This window comes from Macaca thibetana, chromosome 1 (genome assembly GCF_024542745.1).
Source record: "Macaca thibetana thibetana isolate TM-01 chromosome 1, ASM2454274v1, whole genome shotgun sequence".
NCBI lineage: Eukaryota > Metazoa > Chordata > Mammalia > Primates > Cercopithecidae > Macaca > Macaca thibetana.
Window position 1 is genome coordinate 128,602,184 of NC_065578.1, and position 20,016 is coordinate 128,622,199.

General features: G+C 51.1%; 2 protein-coding genes across 3 annotated transcripts in view; one reads left to right on the plus strand and one right to left on the minus strand.

Annotated features, from left to right (window-relative positions):
- Window positions 1-20,016, plus strand: part of LAMTOR2 (late endosomal/lysosomal adaptor, MAPK and MTOR activator 2) — a 334,290-nt gene that overhangs the window by 310,007 nt on the left and 4,267 nt on the right. The window lies entirely within an intron of this gene.
- On the minus strand, window positions 49-19,297 carry UBQLN4 (ubiquilin 4). The gene is made up of 11 exons (XM_050753359.1): window positions 19,044-19,297; window positions 17,138-17,289; window positions 16,543-16,760; window positions 15,709-15,971; window positions 13,945-14,103; window positions 9,322-9,547; window positions 7,795-7,934; window positions 7,177-7,260; window positions 6,896-7,011; window positions 6,508-6,694; window positions 49-1,868 (listed from the first exon to the last, which is right to left on the minus strand). Exons 1-11 carry the CDS (start codon window positions 19,149-19,151, stop codon window positions 1,716-1,718), a joined length of 1,806 nt encoding a protein of 601 aa, XP_050609316.1. The 5' UTR covers window positions 19,152-19,297; the 3' UTR covers window positions 49-1,715.

The following is a 20,016-nucleotide window of genomic DNA, read 5'->3' on the forward strand; positions in this document are numbered from 1 at the left end:
GTCTTCAGCCAGTTTCTTCTTCCTCAAAAAACAAATGCAAACACACTCTCACAACAAAGACCACGCCATTTATTTACAAAGGCCAGTGTGGGAGCTGGGGGAGGTAGGGAGGGAAAGCCACACAGACATCTTCTCTGGACTGCTTGGGACCTTTCCCACTTGGAGCAAACTCTATTCCTCTTGCCGTCATATTCTCAGCCATGGGGTCGGTCCTCCAAGCAGCTGGGCCAAGTCGCAGAGGGAAGAGGTGATATGAGCCTCTTCTGTGCTCTGACAGAGCAATGTCCAATTCCAGATCAAAGGCATCATTGCCACCCTCTCCTCTCCTTCCTCAAAGAAAACTTTCTGGCCTGGAGGGAAATAGTTAAGAACTGAAAGGCCAGGGGCTCTGGAGGAAAAAAAAACCTCTACTATTCCCATAAGGCAGTGAGGGGTGATAAGGGTGCTAGTCACAGCTCTGACAGCTTCCAAAAGGATACCCACATTACCTCTGGGTTACTCAGCATCCAGAGCCCCAAGGGACCTAGTTCTCCTGTATTCCTGCAATGGACTGACCCTTTTACCCACTTGTCTCTGGTAGTGGGAAAGCACTCTGAACCAGAAACCAACGAAGAATCCACTTCCCACACAACTTAAAAGTGTAAGGACACATGCGGATACACACGCACCCCCCCACTACTCACACAGACCGCAACCCCCTTCATGTCTTTGGAGGGGGGCTCAAATTACTAGTGCCTGGGGACAAAAGCAAGTCCTGGGTCCATGGAAATGTGTGTGTGTGCATATAAGCACGTGTGTTTGAGGAAATAAAGCCAATATGACCCCTCGTGGGGCATGGTGCTTAGCTTCATTGAGCTCCTTTCTTCAGTTCGAATTCCATTAGCATCTCTAAGTCTCTTCTGCCAGCTTGGGCCTGGATTCTTCTGCCTAAAAGAGCTATGAGTGCTTCTGCTCCCCAATTCCAACTTCCAAGCCTTTTACTCAGGCTGTCTCCCCTATTCCCTTCCTCCGAATAATCTCATTCCCTCCTCTTTCACACCAGTTTCCACTGGGCTGGTCCAGGGTTTGTTAATTCCTGTCCAGAGGGCTGTCTCATCTCCCTCTTCAGACAGAGAGAACAAGCGTCTTCCTCCTTACCCTGGAAGTCCCAACAGTGCCCACGAAAAAGTGCTGAATGAATTGACCAGAATAGGGGCCGAGGAGGAAAATTACCGCGTGTTTCACCTGCTCCTCCTTCAGAGCAAGAAATTCTAGCATTGGTTGGGCTAGGGGTGGGGAGTAGGGAGAAAAAGAAGGAAGAGAGTTACCAAAAGTAAACATAAGACAAAACCCTAGTGGTATAGATGGAAGACTATGTTCCAGTAAACCAGACAGCTGGTTCCTCCTTCGACTCTGCACAGCCACTGAAAGTTTAAAGATTGCAAAAGGTGGTGTGGGGCAAGGAGGTAGAGTCAATCAATGAAACTGTGAAAACTATTTAAGTAGCACTGCTCAAGGAGACCAGGAGAGAAGATTCTGTTAGAGATGTAGCAGTAAAACCATAATTCTCAGACAGAGCTAAGGGGTTGGAGCCCATGCCTCTAAAGTCACCCTGCTGTTTGGAGAGGATGAGGGAGAAGACGGAAGGGATGACAAGCTGTAGAGGGTAAGGGCTGACAGAAGAACCAAACGCTGACATCGAGGGAGGGGAGAGGCAGGAGGCATGGGCCGAGGGATTAGGAGAGCTGGGAGCCCAGCAGTCTCTCGATAGCTGCGTTGATGTCCCCTCCTGTGGCAATCAGGGCCTGCAGGTTGGCCTCACGATTGATGAAGCCCATGGAGTTGAGCTGCTCCAGCTGCTGCTGAAATCTCACTTCTGGAGTCTGCACCTGGAGGGAACAGGCCTTGTGAAGTGGGCACAGGACGAATCTTGGGGGCCCTATTTGAATTAAGGGTTTCTAAGACCAGCAGGTCTTCTCTAGTATCCTGAGTCAATCAGGAGGGCAGGGAAGATGAGCTGCAAATGGGGGCCCAGGAGCCTAGGTCCTAAGTCCTAAATAACTGTGTAATGGCTGGGTGCGGTGGCTCACGCCTGTAATCCCAGCACTTTGGGAGGCTGAGGCGGGCGGATCACGAGGTCAGGAAATCGAGACCATCCTGGCTAACACGGTGAAACCCCATCTCTACTAAAAATACAAAAAATTCACCGGGCGTGGTGGTGGGCGCCTATAGTCCCAGCTACTCAGGAGGCCGAGGCAGGAGAATGGCATGAACCCGGGAGGCAGAGCTTGCAGTGAGGTGAGATAGCGCCACTGCACTCCAGCCTGGGCAACAAAGCAAGACTAAGTCTCGAAAATAAAATAAAATAAAATAAAATAAAATAAAATAAAATATAAAATAAAATAAAATAAAAGTATAATAATATGGCAGGCGGATATCTTTTTTTTAGATTTTCAAGTTAACTGATAGGCCTAGATCAGTGTATATTCCTCATTACCTTCTGTAAACACTGGAGATTTTTTTTTTTTTTTTTGAGACGGAGTCTCGCTCTGTCGCCCAGCCCAGGCTGGAGTGCAGTGGCGCGATCTCGGCTCACTGCAAGCTCCGCCTCCCGGGTTCACGCCATTCTCCTGCCTCAGCCTCCCGAGTAGCTGGGACTACAGGCGCCCACAACTGCGCCCGGCTAATTTTTTGTAATTTTTAGTAGAGACGGGGTTTCACTGTGGTCTCGATCTCCTGACCTTGTGATCCGCCCGCCTCGGCCTCCCAAAGTGCTGGGATTACAGGCGTGAGCCACCGCGCCTGGCCGTAACACTGGAGATGTTAACAGGCACTCCAAAAGCCAAATACTCTGTGGTTAAATAAGATGCATACTAAGCATGACCTCCAAGTCCCCTCCTAATACTCATCACACATACAGCCATATGAAAGGCTAAGAAGGGTCCCAGTTAAGATGCTATTTAATTTTGTTTCACTGATCAATAGTTATCTATAAAGGAGAAGTATTTCCTTTTTTTATGAGACAGGGTCTTGCACCCAGGCTGGAAAATAGTGGCAGAATCATAGCTCACTGCAGCCTCTATCTGCTGGGCTCAAGTGATCCTCTTATCTGAGCCTCCTGAGTAGCTGGGGCTACAGGTGTGTACCACCATGCCCAGCTAATTTAAAAAAAATTTTTTTTGGCTGGGCACAGTGACTTATGCCTATAATCCCAGCACTTTGGGAGGCCAAGACTGGCAGTTTGCCTGAGGTCAGGAGTTCAAGACCAGCCTGGGCCGGGCGCGGTGGCTCAAGCCTGTAATCCCAGCACTTTGGGAGGCCGAGATGGGCGGATCATGAGGTCAGGAGATCGAGACCATCCTGGCTAACACGGTGAAACCCCGTCTCTACTAAAAAATACAAAAAACTAGCCGGATGAGGTGGCAGGCGCCTGTAGTCCCAGCTACTCGGGAGGCTGAGGCAGGAGAATGGCGTGAACCCGGGAGGCGGAGCTTGCAGTGAGCTGAGATCCGGCCACTGCACTCCAGCCTGGGTGACAGAGCAAGACTCCGTCTCAAAAAAAAAAAAAAAAAAAAAAAAAAGACCAGCCTGGCCAACATGGTGAAACCTCCTGTCTACCAAAAACACAAAAAATTACCCAGGTGTGGTGGTGCATGCCTGTAGTCCCAGCTACTTGAGAGGCTGAGGTAGAAGAATTGCTTGAACCGGGGAGGCAGAGGTTGCAGTGAGCTGAAATTGCACCACTGCACTCCAGCCTGGACGACAGAGTACGTCTTAAAAAAAAAAAAAAAGAAAAGTGCGTGTGCGTGGTGCCTCATGCCTGTAATCACAGCACTTTGGGAGGCTCAGGCAGGTGGATCACCTGAGATCAGGAGTTCGAGACCAGAATGGCCAACATGGCAATACCCTGAGACTAAATATACAAAAATTAGTTGGGCGTGGTGACAGGAGCCTACAGTCCCAGCTACTCAAGAGGCTGAGGCAGGAGAATCACTTGAACCCGGGAGGCGGAGGTTCACTCCAGCATGGGGGACAGAGTGAGACTCCATCTCAAAAAAATAAAAATAAAATAAAAAATAAAGAAAAAATTTTTTTTAGTAGAGAAAGGGTCTTGCTATGTTGCCCGGGCTGGTCTCAAGTGATCCTCCTGCCTTGGCCTCTCTAAATGCTTAGGATCACAGGCATGAGCCACTGCACTAGGTCTTTTTTTTGTTTGTTTGTTTTTGACACGGAGTTTTGCTCTGTCGCCCAGGCTGGAGTGCAGTGGCATGATCTGCCTCCCAGGTTGAAGCGATTCTCCTGCCTCAGCCTCCCGAATAGCTGGGATTACAGGCACATGCCACCAAGCCCGGCTAATTTTTGTATTTTTAGTAGAGACGGGGTTTCATCATGTTGGCCAGGTGGGTTTTGAACTCCTGACCTCAAGTGATCCACCCGCCTTGGCCTCCCAAAGTGTTGGGATTACAGGCATCAGCCACCATGCCCAGCCTGCACTAGGCTTTTTTTAAAAAGAAAAAAATTTTTACAGACTCGGTCTCCCTGCATTGCCCAGGCTGGTCTCGAACTCCTGGCCTCAAGCAGTCCTCCTGCCTCGGCCTCCCAAAGCATTGGGATTACAGGCATGAGTCACACTCCTGGCCTGGCTTTTTTTTTTTTTTTGAGATGGAGTTTCGCTCTTGTTGCCCAGGCTGGAGTGCAATGGCACAATCTCGGCTCACTGCAACCTCTGCCTCCCAGGTTCAAGTGATTCTCCTGCCTCAACCTCTTGAGTAGCTGGGATGATATGCATGCGCCAAGACACCCAGCTAATTTTGTATTTTTAGTAGAGATGGGGTTTCTCCATATTGATCAGGCTGGTCTCGAACTTCTGACCTCAGGTGATCTGCCTGCCTTGGCCTCCCAAATTGCTGGGATTACAGAAGTGAGCCACTGCCTGGCTAGCCTGGCTTTTCATTCTTGTCATTCGTCTAAATATCTTCTGTAAATGTCTGCTCAAGGGGTGTCTGGGAAGCACGAGCCTTGATTATGAACAAAAGACTCCTATAGCTAGAAAGAGTCCAGCAAGCACTGTCCACCTGGTGTTGAAAGGAACAATGTTTGATCCAGAGAAAGACAGAACTTACCTGGGGTCACAGAGCAAGTCCGTCACTAAGGCCCCCTGACTTGCAGTATAAAAACCCTTTCTGGCCAGGTGCAGTTGCTTACTCCTGTAATCCCAGCACTTTGGGAGCCCGAGGCAGGCAGATCACCTAAGGTCAGGAGTTCAAGACCAGCCTGGACAACATGGTGAAACCCCATCTCTACTAACAATACAAAAAATTAGCCGGGTGTGGTAGCGCATGCCTGTAATGCTAGGAGAATCACTTGAACCCGGGAGGCAGAGGTTTCACCACTGCACTCCAGCCTGGGCAACAAGAGCAAAACTCCACCTCAAAAAAAAGAAAGCCCTTTCCAGTGCTCCTTGTTGCTTCTCATCACAGTCCACAGAATCTTTTTTTGTTTTTGAGATGGAGTCTCGCTCTGTTGCCCAGGCTGGAGTGCAGTGGTGCGATCTTGGCTCACTGCAAGCTCCGCCTCCTGGGTTCACACCATTCTCCTGCCTCAGCCTCCTGAGTAGCTGGGACTACACATGCCTACCACCACATCTGGCTAATTTTTTTTTTTTAATTTTTCAGTGGAGATGGGGTTTCACCACATTAGTCAGAATGGTCTCAATCTCCTGACCTCATGATCTGCCTGCCTCAGCCTCCCAAAGTGCTGGGATTACAGGTGTGAGCCACTGCGCCCGGCCAGTCCACAGAATTTAACTTGGGTTGCACCTGGACTGGATACTACCTAGTCTAGCTCTCTCATGCCTTGCACAAAGCTGTATAAACATACATTTTGGTGGAATGGCTTTTCCAGATGAGTCACAGAGGTCAGAGAAAGGTTAAGAGGCTCACTCAAGGTAGGTCATCTCTGCCCCTCCTGCCAGCCCCTGGCCTTGACTTTCCCAGGGCTTTGGTTACCTCACCTCGCAGAATCCCCCTTCCCAGAGTCTCGGAGATGGGGGCTGCTTTAATTATCAAAAGGATCCTTTGATATAAGCAGAAATGGTATAGCGCAAATTCTGGAGGTGGAATGCCCGGGTTTGAGTCTTGGCTTCATTATCTACTAGCTATGTAAGTGAGTAAACCACTTAACCTTTCTGGGCCTTAGTTTTCCCCATCTTTAACACAGAAATAATAATAATATCTTTCTCATGAAGCTGTTGTAAGGAATGCGGTAAATGAGTCGTAAATAAGCTCTGAAATCTAAAGCATTTAGAACGGTACGTAGTGCAAGGTAAGTACCATTACTCTTCTCATCTCTATTTCACATCTGCACAAACTGAACTCAGGGAGGATCAGTAACCTGCCCAAGGCTAGTAAGTGGCAGAACACGACCTGACTCCCAAGCTTGCCCTACTGCCTCCATTCTATTGCTTCCCTTGAAACCTCCCAGGATCAAAGTGGTGCTCCCAGCACCTGCCCCCACTGCCTCATGTACCTGTGAGTTTCCACTTCCAGCCAAAAGCTGGATCATCTGCTGCATGAGCTGCTGCTGGGCACTGGAAGCCCCTGTTGGAGAAGATGTGGCTGGCGTGGCTGGCGAGGAAGTGGGCGCCTCGGGCGTAGACCCAGCATTGCTGCCGGCTGAGGGTGCTGGGGTCCGGGACATCCCAAAGGAGCCAAGGCTGTAGGCAAGAGAGACCAAGAGGTAGGAGATGGCATCCAAGAAAGTGATGAGAATGTTAAGATCCAGAAGGAAAAGCAGTTGGAAGAAACAGGAAAACAGACCCTCAGAGACAAAAAGGATGCTGAGAGAGTGGCAGAGAGAAGAGTTGAAGGGGAGAAGTTGCCAGAACCTTGCTGCCCTCCTACCACCCTACCCTCACCTGGGTACCAGCCCAGGGGCCTCGGTCTGCAAGGTCTGTAGTCCCTGCTGGATCTGCAGCAATGCCTGCATGGCTCGGGGATTGGTAAGGATGGAGAGTGACTCTGGGTTCTGCATCTGGTGGGAAATAAGTAGAGAAAGGCATCAAGAGGTGGCAGGAAATAGGAGACAACCTCAACTAGGAGTCCAGAGTCAAGCTCTGCCCCAACTTCATTTCCACCCATTGGGCTTCAGGGACTACCCCTTGCCCTCAACCTCCACCCATCTAGGCTCCTCACTCACCTGCTGCAGGAAGACTGGGAGCTGCAGGCGGAGCTGCTCCTGCAGTTGGGGATTCCCCGCGAAGAGCGGCACATTCACCATCATCTGCCAGGGTGAAGGTAGCAGGGGGAAACCTGGGCCTTTTCACCCTAAGAATTTCCCCACAGTCTCAGACTCCCTCGGCACCCCCTACCACTGCAGGAAATCTGGCCAGCTTCTCCAGGGATCTCAAAGAATCCTGAAGGCCTAAGTGGGACAGTGAGAGGAAATGGAACTATGCTCTGGGCAATGAAGAGTAGGAGGAGTCAGGCTGCTCAGCCCTGGGTCTGATGATGAGGACAGCTAACATTTCCAGGTACACAGAGCTTACTCTGTTACACGCCGTGTTCTAAGCACTTAACGTGTATTAACTCATTTAATCCTCACAACTATAGGAGGTAGGAACTATTCTTATTATCATCTTACAGATGAAGAAACTGGGAGGCTAAATAACTTGCTTAGCTCACATAGCTGGGAAGTAGCAGAGCTTGGGATGCAAACCCAGGCAGTCCGGCTCCACAGTGTTTTGACCACAAGAAACTGCCCCCAGCCAAGAGAAACTCTCTCCCCAACAACACTCTCCTCATGCTGGTTTGATACCTGAGCAGCAAAGTCGGGGTTCTGGGCAAGCGTCTGCATCATGCTGCGCATGTAGGGTGCTGAGATCACATTCTGCATCAGCTGGGGGTTCTCAGAGATCTGCTGGAGGAGGGCTTGCATTTCTGGGCTATTGAACATCCCTAGGACAAGGGGGAAAAAAAGAAAACAGGAGAGGAAGGGTCCAGATGGAAACCAAAGGCCTCACTTCAATCTACCTTACTTCAGACACCGAATGACTACAAAACTCAGAAAAGCAATGGTCCAGTGGGCACCCTAGGATTGGGGCATGAGTCCAAGTTTCTACCAAGTCCAAGGTCATCTTGCCCTGCTTTGGCCTGGCCCCTTTTCCATTTACTTGATAAGGGCAAGCCAGCTAGGAACTGGGTCTGATTTATGCCCCTCTGGACTGTTCCTGCCATAAGCTCAAATTATGTCCGATTTGGAAAGAAATGATTAAATATCATCTAGACCAAACTTGTCTTAGCAGCAGAGACCCTTTCCTCACACCAAATCTCACTCAGAAACCAAGTTTGTTAATAGTCTGGCTGGAGCTGGGGCAGGAGGGCTGCAGCCTCTCCCATTGGGTCCTTCCTTATCCTGGAGATGAAGACCCTTCCAGGATGCAGGAGCACTATTTTAGAATCATGGATGAAGGCCAGGCGCGGTGGCTCACGCCTGTAATCCCAGCACTTTGGGAGGCCGAGGCGGGCTGGTCACAAGGTCAGGAGACCGAGACCATCCTGGCTAACATGGTGAAACCCTGTCTCTACTAAAAATACAAAAAATTAGCCGGGCGTAGTGGCACATGCCTGTAGTCCCCAGCTGCTTGGGAGGGTGAGGCAGGAGCAACACTTGAACCTGGGAGGCAGAGCTTGCAGTGAGCTGAGAAAGCACCACTGCATTCCAGCCTGGGTGACAGAGCGAGACTCCATCTCAAAAAAAAATAGTAATAATAATAATAAAATAATGGATCAAGTTCCAGTCCTTGTTTTACAAATAAGGAAACTAAAACACACAGAGGGAAGGAACTTTCCCAATCAAGATATCCCCCAGAGTGCAGAGAAATTAGGTCATCTGCTGAAGACATCCCTCAGGCCATGTGTACAGTCATAGTCCAGATAAACGGAGCATCCTCTAGGGTTGTGCAGTGCATAACCTGTTCTTCTGTACATGGCAAGCCCTGCACATCCCTTTCCCTCAGCCTCACATCTGCCTCTCCTCTCCAGCCCCCTCTCCCCACAGCAGTCTGACCCTTATACACTGGATAATACCAGAGGTGCTCATGGAGCTTAGGAAGTGGGGCCTGGTTTACTCATGAGCCATTACTTAGGTCACTCCCAGGGATATCAGGACATGGCCAGAACCAGCCCTCACCCGGCCACTGTCCCAGACGGCAGAGCCCCCTCTGTGGCCTTGATAGTCTCACCTCTGTCTTCAAAATCCTGGAGCAGTATGAAACCCATTCAGTCCTGGGGCAGAGGGGCTGCCCTGGTGACCCCACTAAGCTCCTTCCATCCTAGGACATACCTGACCCCAGGCTAGCCGCATTGATCCCAAAGGGGTTCGAGACTGTCGGGTGCACCTGGCTGGTCCCCGATCCTCCGGTGCCCTCCCCACCGGACCCGGGGGCCTGGGAGGTGGGGGGCGAGGGGCTCCAGGGGTTAGGGAGGGGCTCTCGATTCTCAGTCCGCAGAGGCTGGGAGGATGAGCTGTCGGAGTTCCCGGCCAGGGAAGAGAAGGGATTGTTGCCAAACTGGGAGGAGGGAAAGGTTTTGGGTTAAGGACTGAAACAAATCAGGGACAAGGGCTAGGCCCATTCTCTCCTCTTACTTAATAGCCTCCCCTTCCCCAGAAAAGGGAGAGAGATCCAAGACCTTGGAATTCCTCAGTTCAGTTCTTTGCCCCACAATGGATAGCTCCTTCCTTGCTCCACAGGGTGGGAGCTAGGTGATGCTAGTGACTGCATAACTGAACCTCTCAGATAATTGAAAATTTCCCATTCCCCATTGTGGCTTTCAATATTTGGTCTCTAAACATCTCCTATGTAACCCACTGCACTTTACACATACTTTTCCCATTATGTAGCCAAATATTTGTGTTCCTGTACCTCAAGGGGCAGAGACAATGTCAGATTTGCTTGTGCACCCCCAGCCCCGACACAAGTAGGTGCTCAATAAGTAACTACTGGCTTAATGGGAGTGGGCTGTCAAATCTGGCTCTCTACTTGAACCCCGACCTTCCCTTTCCCCAGCCTCCTTGGACTAATCCTAACTCCCCAGAACCTTTCCCTCACTCCCCAGGTCCCCTACCTGGCATTCTCTGTCCACCCAGGCACACCACAGTGGTGGCCCCTAGCGGAACACACATCCGGCAAGATATGCCCTCTCTAGATTTTCCCCTCCTGCTCCAAAACCTACTTCTACACACTGGCTGCTTCAGCCGAACAAGCCTCAGTTTACTTCTGATCCACCTCACCCTACCAGGTTCCTCACTGTGCTCCCCAGGATATCTCAGGTCCATACCCCATGGGAAGGTATGCTGCCTAAAGGCAACACTGGAACCGCCTCCCCTCCAGCACCTAGCACAGAGCTCTGACTGAGGGAGTCCCAGACTCAGTTTTCCCTAGTCAGCCTTTCTCATGGTCTAAATGCTCAGTAGCTCCCTCTCCTGAGTTCCCAGGTGGTCCTACCTCAGTTCCTCTCTACCACAGGGTTTCATATTGAGCTGCTTTTCCTGTTTATTCAAAGTGGGTCATGGGGACTGGGGCTGACCAAGGATTCTCCTACTCTTGAGCTGTTTCCCTTACCTCACCGGATGCCTGTTCAGATAACAGAGCTCACAGGCCAGGGTTCATACACCATGGTTTCAGCCTCTGTCCCTGTTTCAGATTTCCTGTTCTCATACTTGCCTAGCACCTCACCCCACCCCACCTTGTTCTGGGCTCTGCTTTATTCTTCCTGGTACACTCTAAGGACGAAATCTCTTTTCCTGAACTACCTACAGTGGTAACAACCGTCATTTATTGAGCACCTACTATGTGCCTGACACATTTATTCTAATGCCTATAAAACTCCTCTAAAACAACGGTTCTCAAAGTGTGGTCCTGGGACCCCTGCAAGCGTTAAAACTGTTTTCATAATTCTAAGACATGAATTTGCCTTTTTCACTCTTATTCTCTCATGAGGTTACAGTGGAGTTTTCCAAAGTCTACAAGACATGTGACATTGCAAACTGAATGCAGATCTGAGAACCAGCTGTCTTGTAGTAAGCCAGATATCAAAGAGAACTGTAAAAATGTAAAACAAGGCCACACTTTCCTCTAAAGTTTTGTTTTGGAAAATAAAGTTATTTTTCAAAATAATGGTATTTATGTTAACTTGTAATAATTTTTTTTTTTTTTTTGGAGACTGAGTCTTGCTCTGTTGCTCAGGATGGAGTGCAATGGCACAATCTCGGCTCACTGCAACCTCTGCCTCCAGGGTTCAAGCGATTCTCCTGCCTCAGCCTCCTGAGAAGCTGGGACAACGGGCACCCACCACCACGCCTGGCTAAGTTTTGTATTTTTAGTAGAGATGGGGTTTTGCCATGTTGGCCAGCCTGTTCTCAAACTTTTGACCTCAGGTGATGCACCTGCCTCAGTCTCCCAAAATGCTGGGATTACAGGCATGAGCCACTGTGCCCCACCAACTTGTAATAAATTGTCATTTTTAAATGAATTAAATATTTTTAAAGTTTCTCAGTTTTAGGCCAGGCACGGTGGCTCATGCCTGTAATCCCAGCACTTTGGGAGGCTGAGGTGGGTGGATCACCTGAGGTCAGGAGTTCAAGACCAGCCTGGCCAACATGGTGAAACCCCATCTCTACTAATAATACAAAACAAATTAGCTGGGCATGGTGGTGGGCGCCTGTAGTCCCAGCTACTCGGGAGGCTGAGGCAGGAGAATCACTTGAACCCAGGAGGCGGAGGTTGCAATGAGCAGAGATCACGCCATTGCACTCTAGCCTGGGCAACGAGTGAAACTTCGTCTCAAAAAAACAAAACAGACCAGGCGCGGTGGCTCAAGCCTGTAATCCCAGCACTTTGGGAGGCCGAGACGGGTGGATCACGAGGTCAGGAGATCGAGACCATCCTGGCTAACATGGTGAAACCCCGTCTCTACTAAAAAAATACAAAACAATGAGCCGGGCGAGGTGGCGGGTGCCTGTAGTCCCAGCTACTTGGGAGGCTGAGGCAGGAGAATGGCGTGAACCCGGAAGGCGGAGCTTGCAGTGAGCTGAGATCCGGCCACTGCACTCCAGCCTGGGCGACAGAGCGAGACTCCGTCTCAAAAAAAAAAAAAAAAAAAGAATAGGAGAGGGGTTTGTAAAGGCTACAACTCTACCTATGTCTTATTTGCAAATATTAAATATGTCTAGGAAAATAAACAAAATACTAACATTAGCTACCACTGAGGTAGAAAAGAGCTGGCTGGGAGATGGAAACAGAGGGATCCCTTCTGTAAACCTTTTTTTGGCCTATATACTTTTCCATACTTTTTAAGAATACTGTTTTGTTTACTTTGTGTAACTTTCTTTTTTTTTTTTTTTTTTTTTTTGTGACGGAGTCTCGCTCTGCCGCCCAAGCTGGAGTGCAGTGGCCGGATCTCAGCTCACTGCAAGCTCCGCCTCCCGGGTTCACGCCATTCTCCTGCCTCAGCCTCCCGAGTAGCTGGGACTACAGGCGCCCGCCACCGCGCCCGGCTAGTTTTTTGTATTTTTTAGTAGAGACGGGGTTTCACCGTGTTAGCCAGGATGGTCTCGATCTCCTGATCTCGTGATCCGCCCGTCTCGGCCTCCCAAAGTGCTGGGATTACAGGCTTGAGCCACCGCGCCCGGCCTTTACTTTGTGTAACTTTCAAATTTTCTTTTTGAGACGGAGTCTCGCTCTGTCGCCCAGACTGGAGTGCAGTGGCGCGATCTTAGCTCACTGCAACCTCTGCCTCCCGGGTTCAAGCAATTCTCCTGCCTCAGCCTCTCAAGTAGCTGAGACTACAAGCGCGTACCATCATGCCCAGCTAATTTTTTGTATTTTTAGTAGAGACGGGGTTTCACTGTGTTAGCCAGGATGGTCTTGATCTCCTGACTACGTGATCCGCCGTCGGCCTCCCAAAGTACTGGGATTACAGGCGTGAGCCACCGCACCCGGCCAACTTTTGAATTTTCAAACATACAAACATAGAATGTGTTTCATGTAAAATTAAATTTTTAAAAAGAACCATGGCCAGGCGCTGTGGCTCACGCCTATAATCTCAGCACTTTGGGAGGCCGAGGTGGGCGGATCACGAGGTCAGGGGATCGAGACCACCCTGGCTAACACGGTGAAACCCCATCTCTACTAAAAACACAAAAAGTTAGCTGGGCGTGGTGGCATGTACCTGTAGTCCTAGTTACCAGGGAGGCTGAGGCAGAATTGCTTGAACCCGGGAAGCAGAGGTTACAGTGAGCTGAGATTGTGCCACTGCATTCCAGCCTGGGCAACAGAGCAAGACTCCGTCTCAAAAAAAAAAAAAAAAAAAAAAAAAAAAAAAACCAAAGGGCCCTGAAATTATATATGGCAACATGTTAGGGCAACACTGATTGTTAAAAAAAGAATGCTATATTTTTATCTATTTTTGTGTGTGTATGTACTTGAATAGGATTCATAAAGCATTTTTTAAAATGTATAATCCTGGGACCCAACCCTAGAAATGGATTCAATAAGCAGCTCAAAGGTGGGGACCAGGATTCTCATTATCAACAAGCTCCCCAGGTGATTCTGATGCAGGTGATCCATGGACCATACTTGAGACATGTTGTATCAGGGCTGGCGTCTGACTTCAGGCCTGCCACCTGGCCTTTGAGCCCCTGGTACAAGAAGTTTGTCAGAAGGATGTCAAGTTCCTTGGATGGATGCTATGCCTCACCCACTTCCACAAGGACCTCTGCTTATCTTTTGTCCATGCCAAATTGGACCATCCCCGGATATGCACTGTTGAGAACTGCCTTCAAGCCAAGGCCCACCCCTCAGGGAACTGGGGAAAGAAAGAAGAGCAGACCCAGGTTTGCCTGGGGTAGGGGTAGGGAATATTGAGCCCAGACAGCCCGACCCACTACCCTGGCCCTTGATCCCACCTGTTCCCGGGCAGCACTGAACATGGGCTCCTGGATGTCCGTGTACATGCGGCGGAGGGCATTATATCCTCCAGGGATGCTCTCAAGGTTGCTCAGGGCCCGATCCTGGTTCCGCATCATTTCTTGCATCATGGCTGGATTCCGAGCAAGCTCCATTGTCTGATCAAGGGAGAGAGACAAGATGGGCCCCAGAACCAGGGGAGCACCAACCTAGGAAAAGGGTGGGCCTTGAGGAAGTGGGTCTGTGTCAGGATCAGGACCAGGGCCCAGGAACTGCCCCACAGTGACAGAAAGTAGAATAAACTGGACTTCCTTCCTCTACTGTAATCTTGGCTCCAGGCCTGCCTCCCTGTGGGTATTTTGGTTGGCTTTTTCTAGCGGAGGACAATGATCCCAGCTGAAGTGAGGGCAGCAGCTTCCCTCCCTTAGGCTCAGAGTGTCCAAAGAAGTGTCAGGATGCACAAGGAAACTGAGTCAGAAGGGACACAGAAAGAAAGGGAAGGAAGCAGAAGAGAAAATTAACATCTACTGAGTACCTACTGTATATGGGCACAGGGCCAAGTAGTTTACAGAATTCAAGTCATATAATCTCCACAATAACCATCTCAGGTGGTTATTTCTGTCCCTATTTTGCAGATGAGCAAACAGGCTCAGAGATGTTAACTGACTTGCTGCCCTGGGACACAGAGTCACTGAGTGGTGAAGACAGTGTTCAAAGCCAGGTTGGTCGGTCTGTCCAAGACCATACTGTGATTCCTGGTAAATGACTGCAAGTTGGGGAAGGAAAGGATTCAGGCTGGAATAAAGCTACTGACACGCTCTAATTCCCACCTCCAAGTCTTTGGCCTGCCTGAACCTTGAGAAACACTGAGGATGGGGGCTTTCTTCTATGGAGTCAATGGCACAATCTCAATAAGGGGTGGCTATGTCAACCCCAGGGGAGTTCATCACAGAAAAATGAGTGTAACTACTTGTTCGCATTCAACTTGGAATACATTTCCTCTCCTTCCCAAATCTGCTCCACACTTGCCTTTTCTAAGACACCTTTATAACTGATATGCCCAGCTTCCTAGAACTCTGATCTCTTGTCCTGTAATTCATTCATTCAATAAAAATTTACTGCGTGACTACTATGCACCAGGCACTGTTCTAGACAGTGAACAAAACACTCACAAGTCCTTGACCTTACATAAGTTATCTTCTGGTGAGTCCAACACTGGTGTCCACAGCCCTGCTGGGAAGATCGTCTACTCTGATCCTCTGGTAGAGTGGACCATGAGCTGGAACTCCCAAAGAGCAACATCACAACAGTCTCCCTTCCCAACTGGGCCCTGCCCAGCCACAGTGCTCCCCAAACAACCTACTATCTTTCACTCCCAGGCCTTTATATTTGCTGTCCCTTAGCCCTGAATGCTCTTCTCTTTTTTCCCTCGTCTTCCTCCTTTGGGTCTCAGCTTGGTGACATCTCTTAAGGCCTCCTCTAAGCCTCAGGGTAGGGCCAGGAGCTCTTCTCTATGCCCCTAGAGGATTCCGTGATTATCCTTATGATAGCACTGACCACATTGTATTCTAATTGCTGGTTTACTTGTCCCACTTCCCTTTGACACCTGGAATTCCTGAAGAGCTAGGCCTGTCTTTTCATCCCTGTACCTCCAGTGTTCAAAACTGCTGAATACATGAATGAACAAATCAATGTATGGAAAGGCTGGGCAGGGCATGGCTGGGCACCAGCGTCCTCCAGCTCTCTAGCCCTCTCATACTCACCTGCCTCATGAGTTCAGGGTTGTTGAGCATGTGGCTGATCTCAGGGTTCCGCTCCATCAGCTGCTGCATCTGGGGGTTGGCCATGATCATGTGACGCATCAGGTCAGGGTTAGACATCATATCCTGGACCAGGGGGTTCTCCATGATCTGCGACAGCATCTCAGGATTGGACATCAGCTGCCTCTGCATCTGCTGCTGCAGCTCCATGAAGTTGGCAGAGCCCAGGCCCAGGCTGCCCAGCCCCAGGATGCCCCCAAAGCCAGCTGTGGGAGGGGGGCAGGGTCACAGTCTGCCACAAGATCCCTGTCCTCACTTAGCCAGAGCCACTGAATTTGGATCTCCAGGACAGGCCCCAAATGCTTCTCACATGTTCCTCTTCCAATCATTCCCACAGCCCAGCCCTGATCCACTGCTGGCAAAAAAATGTGAGCCTACTAGACTGAGGCCTCTCTGAAGGCTGAGGCTGCACCAAACATAGAACTGAGCAGAGAGAAGGCAACCAGCAATGGTCTGTTGAATGAGTGGCCCATCTGGCTACTGCTGGATCTAACTTTTCCCCAGACTCACAGTCTTCCATTCTCTACCTAGGGTTCCCCACATCCCCAACCCCATTTCTGCCCTCACTCCTAACCCTTAGCCATGATCCCCACCTCTGAGAACTCCTCAGACTAGTTTCTTCCCCAACTTGAATCAAGTATCAATGTCTGGAACTCTACGTCATGAGGTCCCCTATCCCACCAGACCAGGATCAGGAACTCCTGTTTCTTCCTCCTCTTGGCTTTCCCCAACTCTCCAACCCCAAACAAGAGTGTGCTCTCCTCTCTGAGGGCTTACAGAGTATGGACGCAGTAGCACTGGGGGGTCCCTCCCCAGCCCCTGGAGAGGGCCCCCCACCACTGCTCCTCCGGCTTCCACTGCCAGCATCTGAAGAGGCACTGCCAGAGGTGGAGGGCTGGGCAGGGGTGGCGGGTGAAGCAGGCGTGGTGGAGGGTGCTGAGGCAGGGTCAGGTGTGGAGGGGGAAGAAGCAGTGGCAGCAGCTGGATCTTGAGCCCTGAGGACAGAGAAAGGAGAATCCTGTTGGAGTGAGCACTAGAAGAGGGAAGGTACCTCGACAATCTCTGTGCTTGCCGTGGGACTACTATTTTAACTCAAGCCCCCTCCTAGCAGCCCTGAGGCTGGAGTGGGGTGATGGCTGGAGGGCAGTCAGTAAACCAGCAGAGGGAGAAAGGAGCTAGTATTATCTGTCTTCAGGGCATTCTGGGAGTGGTAAATCAGGTTCCCTTCCCTTAGAGAGGAGATCATATTCATCCAGGAGCTACCTGCCTGGGCCTCAGCTTAGGCCCTCTGGGTACGGTCTAGCAATGAGTGAGAAAGTATTAAATGGGGAGGCCCAATCAGAAGCTGGATCTGCTCTGCTCCTGAACTTACTTCTGAGGGGTCTTGATGACCAGATGGACAGTGAGCCCGTCTTTGATTCCGTGCTGGTTCAGTGTGTCCCCATCCTTGAGGATCTTGCCTGCGAAGATCAGGACCAGCTGATCCTGCTGAGCCTTAAACCTCCGGGAGATTTCCTCTTTGAACTGTGATCAAGAGGCAGAGGTCACTGTGGAGGCTGCCTGGACTCCCCCTACCAGGGACCCTGACTCTTCTTCAACAGCTTCTGTACTCTCTTGCTCTCATCTCTAGTCATGGGAAGTCCTTTCTGTAGTCTCGATGCCATTCCTCCAGCTGCAATAAGCATCTCCTTTCTTAACAAAGGAGATGAACCAGTGAGAGGCTCTTCTCTCAGCTCCATCCCAGAGTCTCCCACCTGAGAAAGCTCTTGCTGCCATCTGCCTCCCAGCTTCAGTCCCTCCAACTAGTTCTCTGTGAGGCAGGGCAGCCTCCCCCCACCCCAACTCCTTCAACAGCCTTGGACTTTCAGCCTTCTGAGACCCAATTTTCTCTCCTCTCTATTCCCAGCATTCTCGTAACAACTACAACAAATAGATGTCAGTTGTTGAGCACTATCTATTCACGAGTTAAAGATATAGTATAGTAATTATCATCTTCATTTTATTTTATTATTACTTTTATCTTGAGATGGAGTCTGGCTCTGTAGCCCAGGCTGGAGTGCAGTGGCGCAATCTCTGCTCACTGCAACCTCTGTCTCCTGGGTTCAAGTGATTCTCCTGCTTCAGCCTCCCGAGTGTCTGGGACTACAGGCACACACCACCATGCCTGGCTAATTGTATTTCTAGTAGGGATGGGGTTTCACCATGTTAGTCAGGCTGGTCTTGAACTCCTGACCTCAGGGGATCCACCCAACTACAACTCTTCAAAGTGCTGGGATTACAGGCATGAGCCACAACGCCCAGCCTTATCTCCATTTTAAAGATGAGAAAACTGAGGATCAGTGAGGTAAGGTAACTTGCCACAGGCAGACCAGAACTCAGGTCTTGACACCGAAGTCCAGGCTCTTAACTAAACATACAGTCTCTCAATGATAGCCATTTTCAAATTCAGCTTTGCAGGGAACAGTACAGTATTTAAATTCTGAAATTTAGTAATTCTATGTGGTTAGGGAGGGAGCAAGGATGGAGTTAGACTTCCCAAATTCTACCAGCCCCTCCAAAACACAACACAAAACAAAACACAACACACACTTTAAGTAGAAACAGTGCACTTGTTAAGCAGAGGCAGCTTCCAGATCCCTCTCTTCCAACCAGATGGCCTATCTTAAGCCCCGCCTATGTGAAATTATGGAGCGGCCACAGTGGGTGGCAAGCACAGGCAACAGTCCCTCATTCAACAAGATTTTATTGAGCACCTACTGCACACCGTGTAAATCTCAGAAGAGCTGAGAACCAAATGTAACCACGTCGATTTCAAAGAGTGGGAAGGATCTGGGCACAGGGAAATCCTCCCCCGACAGCCCCGTCGCTCAGAGAACACTGGGCGTTCTCTGAGGTACAGAGTAGGCGCCGGCGCTCTCCGCCTGCCCCCGGCCCGTTCTCTCGGTTAGCACCTTCCCTGGGCCCCCACTCCGGCACACTCCCCTCAAACCCAGGGTCCTTCCCCCTTCCTGGTGCAAGGTGTCCCCTCCTCACTCTCCACCACGCCCCCAGCCCAGGCCACAAGGCAAAACCCGCCCCCCAACACGCGCCACGCTCCCCAATATCTCCCCTCGCAGGGCGCCCCCTACCCGACTCTCCTTCCCTTCAGCTCCTCGGAGTCCCAGCTGGCCCCCGCTCTCCTCTCCGGGGCCCTCCAGGACGCCAGACCGTCAGGGAGGCCCCCATCTCTTCGCAGACCCCTCCTCCGCGCTCCCCCCGCCTCCCGCCTGCTGTACTACCTCCTTGACCGAGGCTCGATCGCAGATCACAATTTCCTCCTTGTCCTTAGGGGTCTTGACGGTGACCCGAATAGGGGGCCTCGTCTCGGCCCCGCTCGGCTCCGCCATGCCGCCGCCGCCACCCGGCCGCCCGCCAGCCCGCCCGGCTCCTCCTCCTCCCCGCCCGCCCGGCCGGCCCGGCTCGGCTCCTGCGCCTCCAACACTCCCCTCTCTCCACCTCTCCCCCTCCCCTCCCCTCCCCTCCTCTCCCCTCCCCTCCCTGAGGCTTCACCGCCCCCTCCAGACCAGCCGCAGCCACAGCGCCCCGGGCGGACCGGGGGGGCCACTGCAGCGGGGTCCGCCCAGGGCCAAGCCCCAGGTCCGGAATCCGGCCAGGGTCTCGCCAAGCGGGGGCTCCTGGGGAGGCTCTGGGCGGGGGAAGGGACGTGCCCTTCACTGCGGGGGCGAGGGCGAACTCCCCGGGAGACCGCGGCCCAACGCTGCCCGCCCGAGCCGTGCCGCCGTCCCCTCCGGCCCAAAGCCTCCCCGCCCCCTCCGCGGCTAACTCTGCTCCGGGACAAAGGACTTTGTGTGTCGCCGCTTTATCTCCGTTCCCTGTGATAACTTGGTCTTTCTTGGAAGCCCCAAGTCCCTTCCAGGCCAGGGGCCTTTCTCGACTTGGAGGTTGGGTTTTCCCACCAAGCACGTCCACTTAGGATCTCAGCTCTAGGACTGACCCTATAGCCCCGAGGGTCGCGGCCTAAATGGTCTGTTGCGAACGGTTCCAGGGAGCTGGGTTTTGGCTGCGTGGCCTTTCAGAGCCTTGATTTCCTCAAGATAATAATAGTACCTCTCGCCTCATCGCACAGAATTGTGCATAACGGAGAAAACTGTTTTGAAAGTAACCAAAGGCGTGCCTGACAAATATGAGGATGTAGTATAATTATTGAATCGTGGACTGCCAAGCGGACACGTTGATTCCTTTCTCCCCGAA

What these genes read in the sequence shown, in the direction of transcription:
- UBQLN4 (XM_050753359.1), bottom strand. Translation starts at nt 19,151, where the DNA reads ATGGCGGAGCCGAGCGGGGCCGAGACGAGGCCCCCTATTCGGGTCACC. An exon ending in ATCGAGCCTCGGTCAAGGAG is followed by an intron (nt 17,290 to 19,043) that starts GTAGTACAGCAG and finishes TCTTGATCACAG; the next exon opens with TTCAAAGAGGAAATCTCCCG. An exon ending in ACCCTGAACTCATGAGGCAG is followed by an intron (nt 14,104 to 15,708) that starts GTGAGTATGAGA and finishes TCCCTTGATCAG; the next exon opens with ACAATGGAGCTTGCTCGGAA.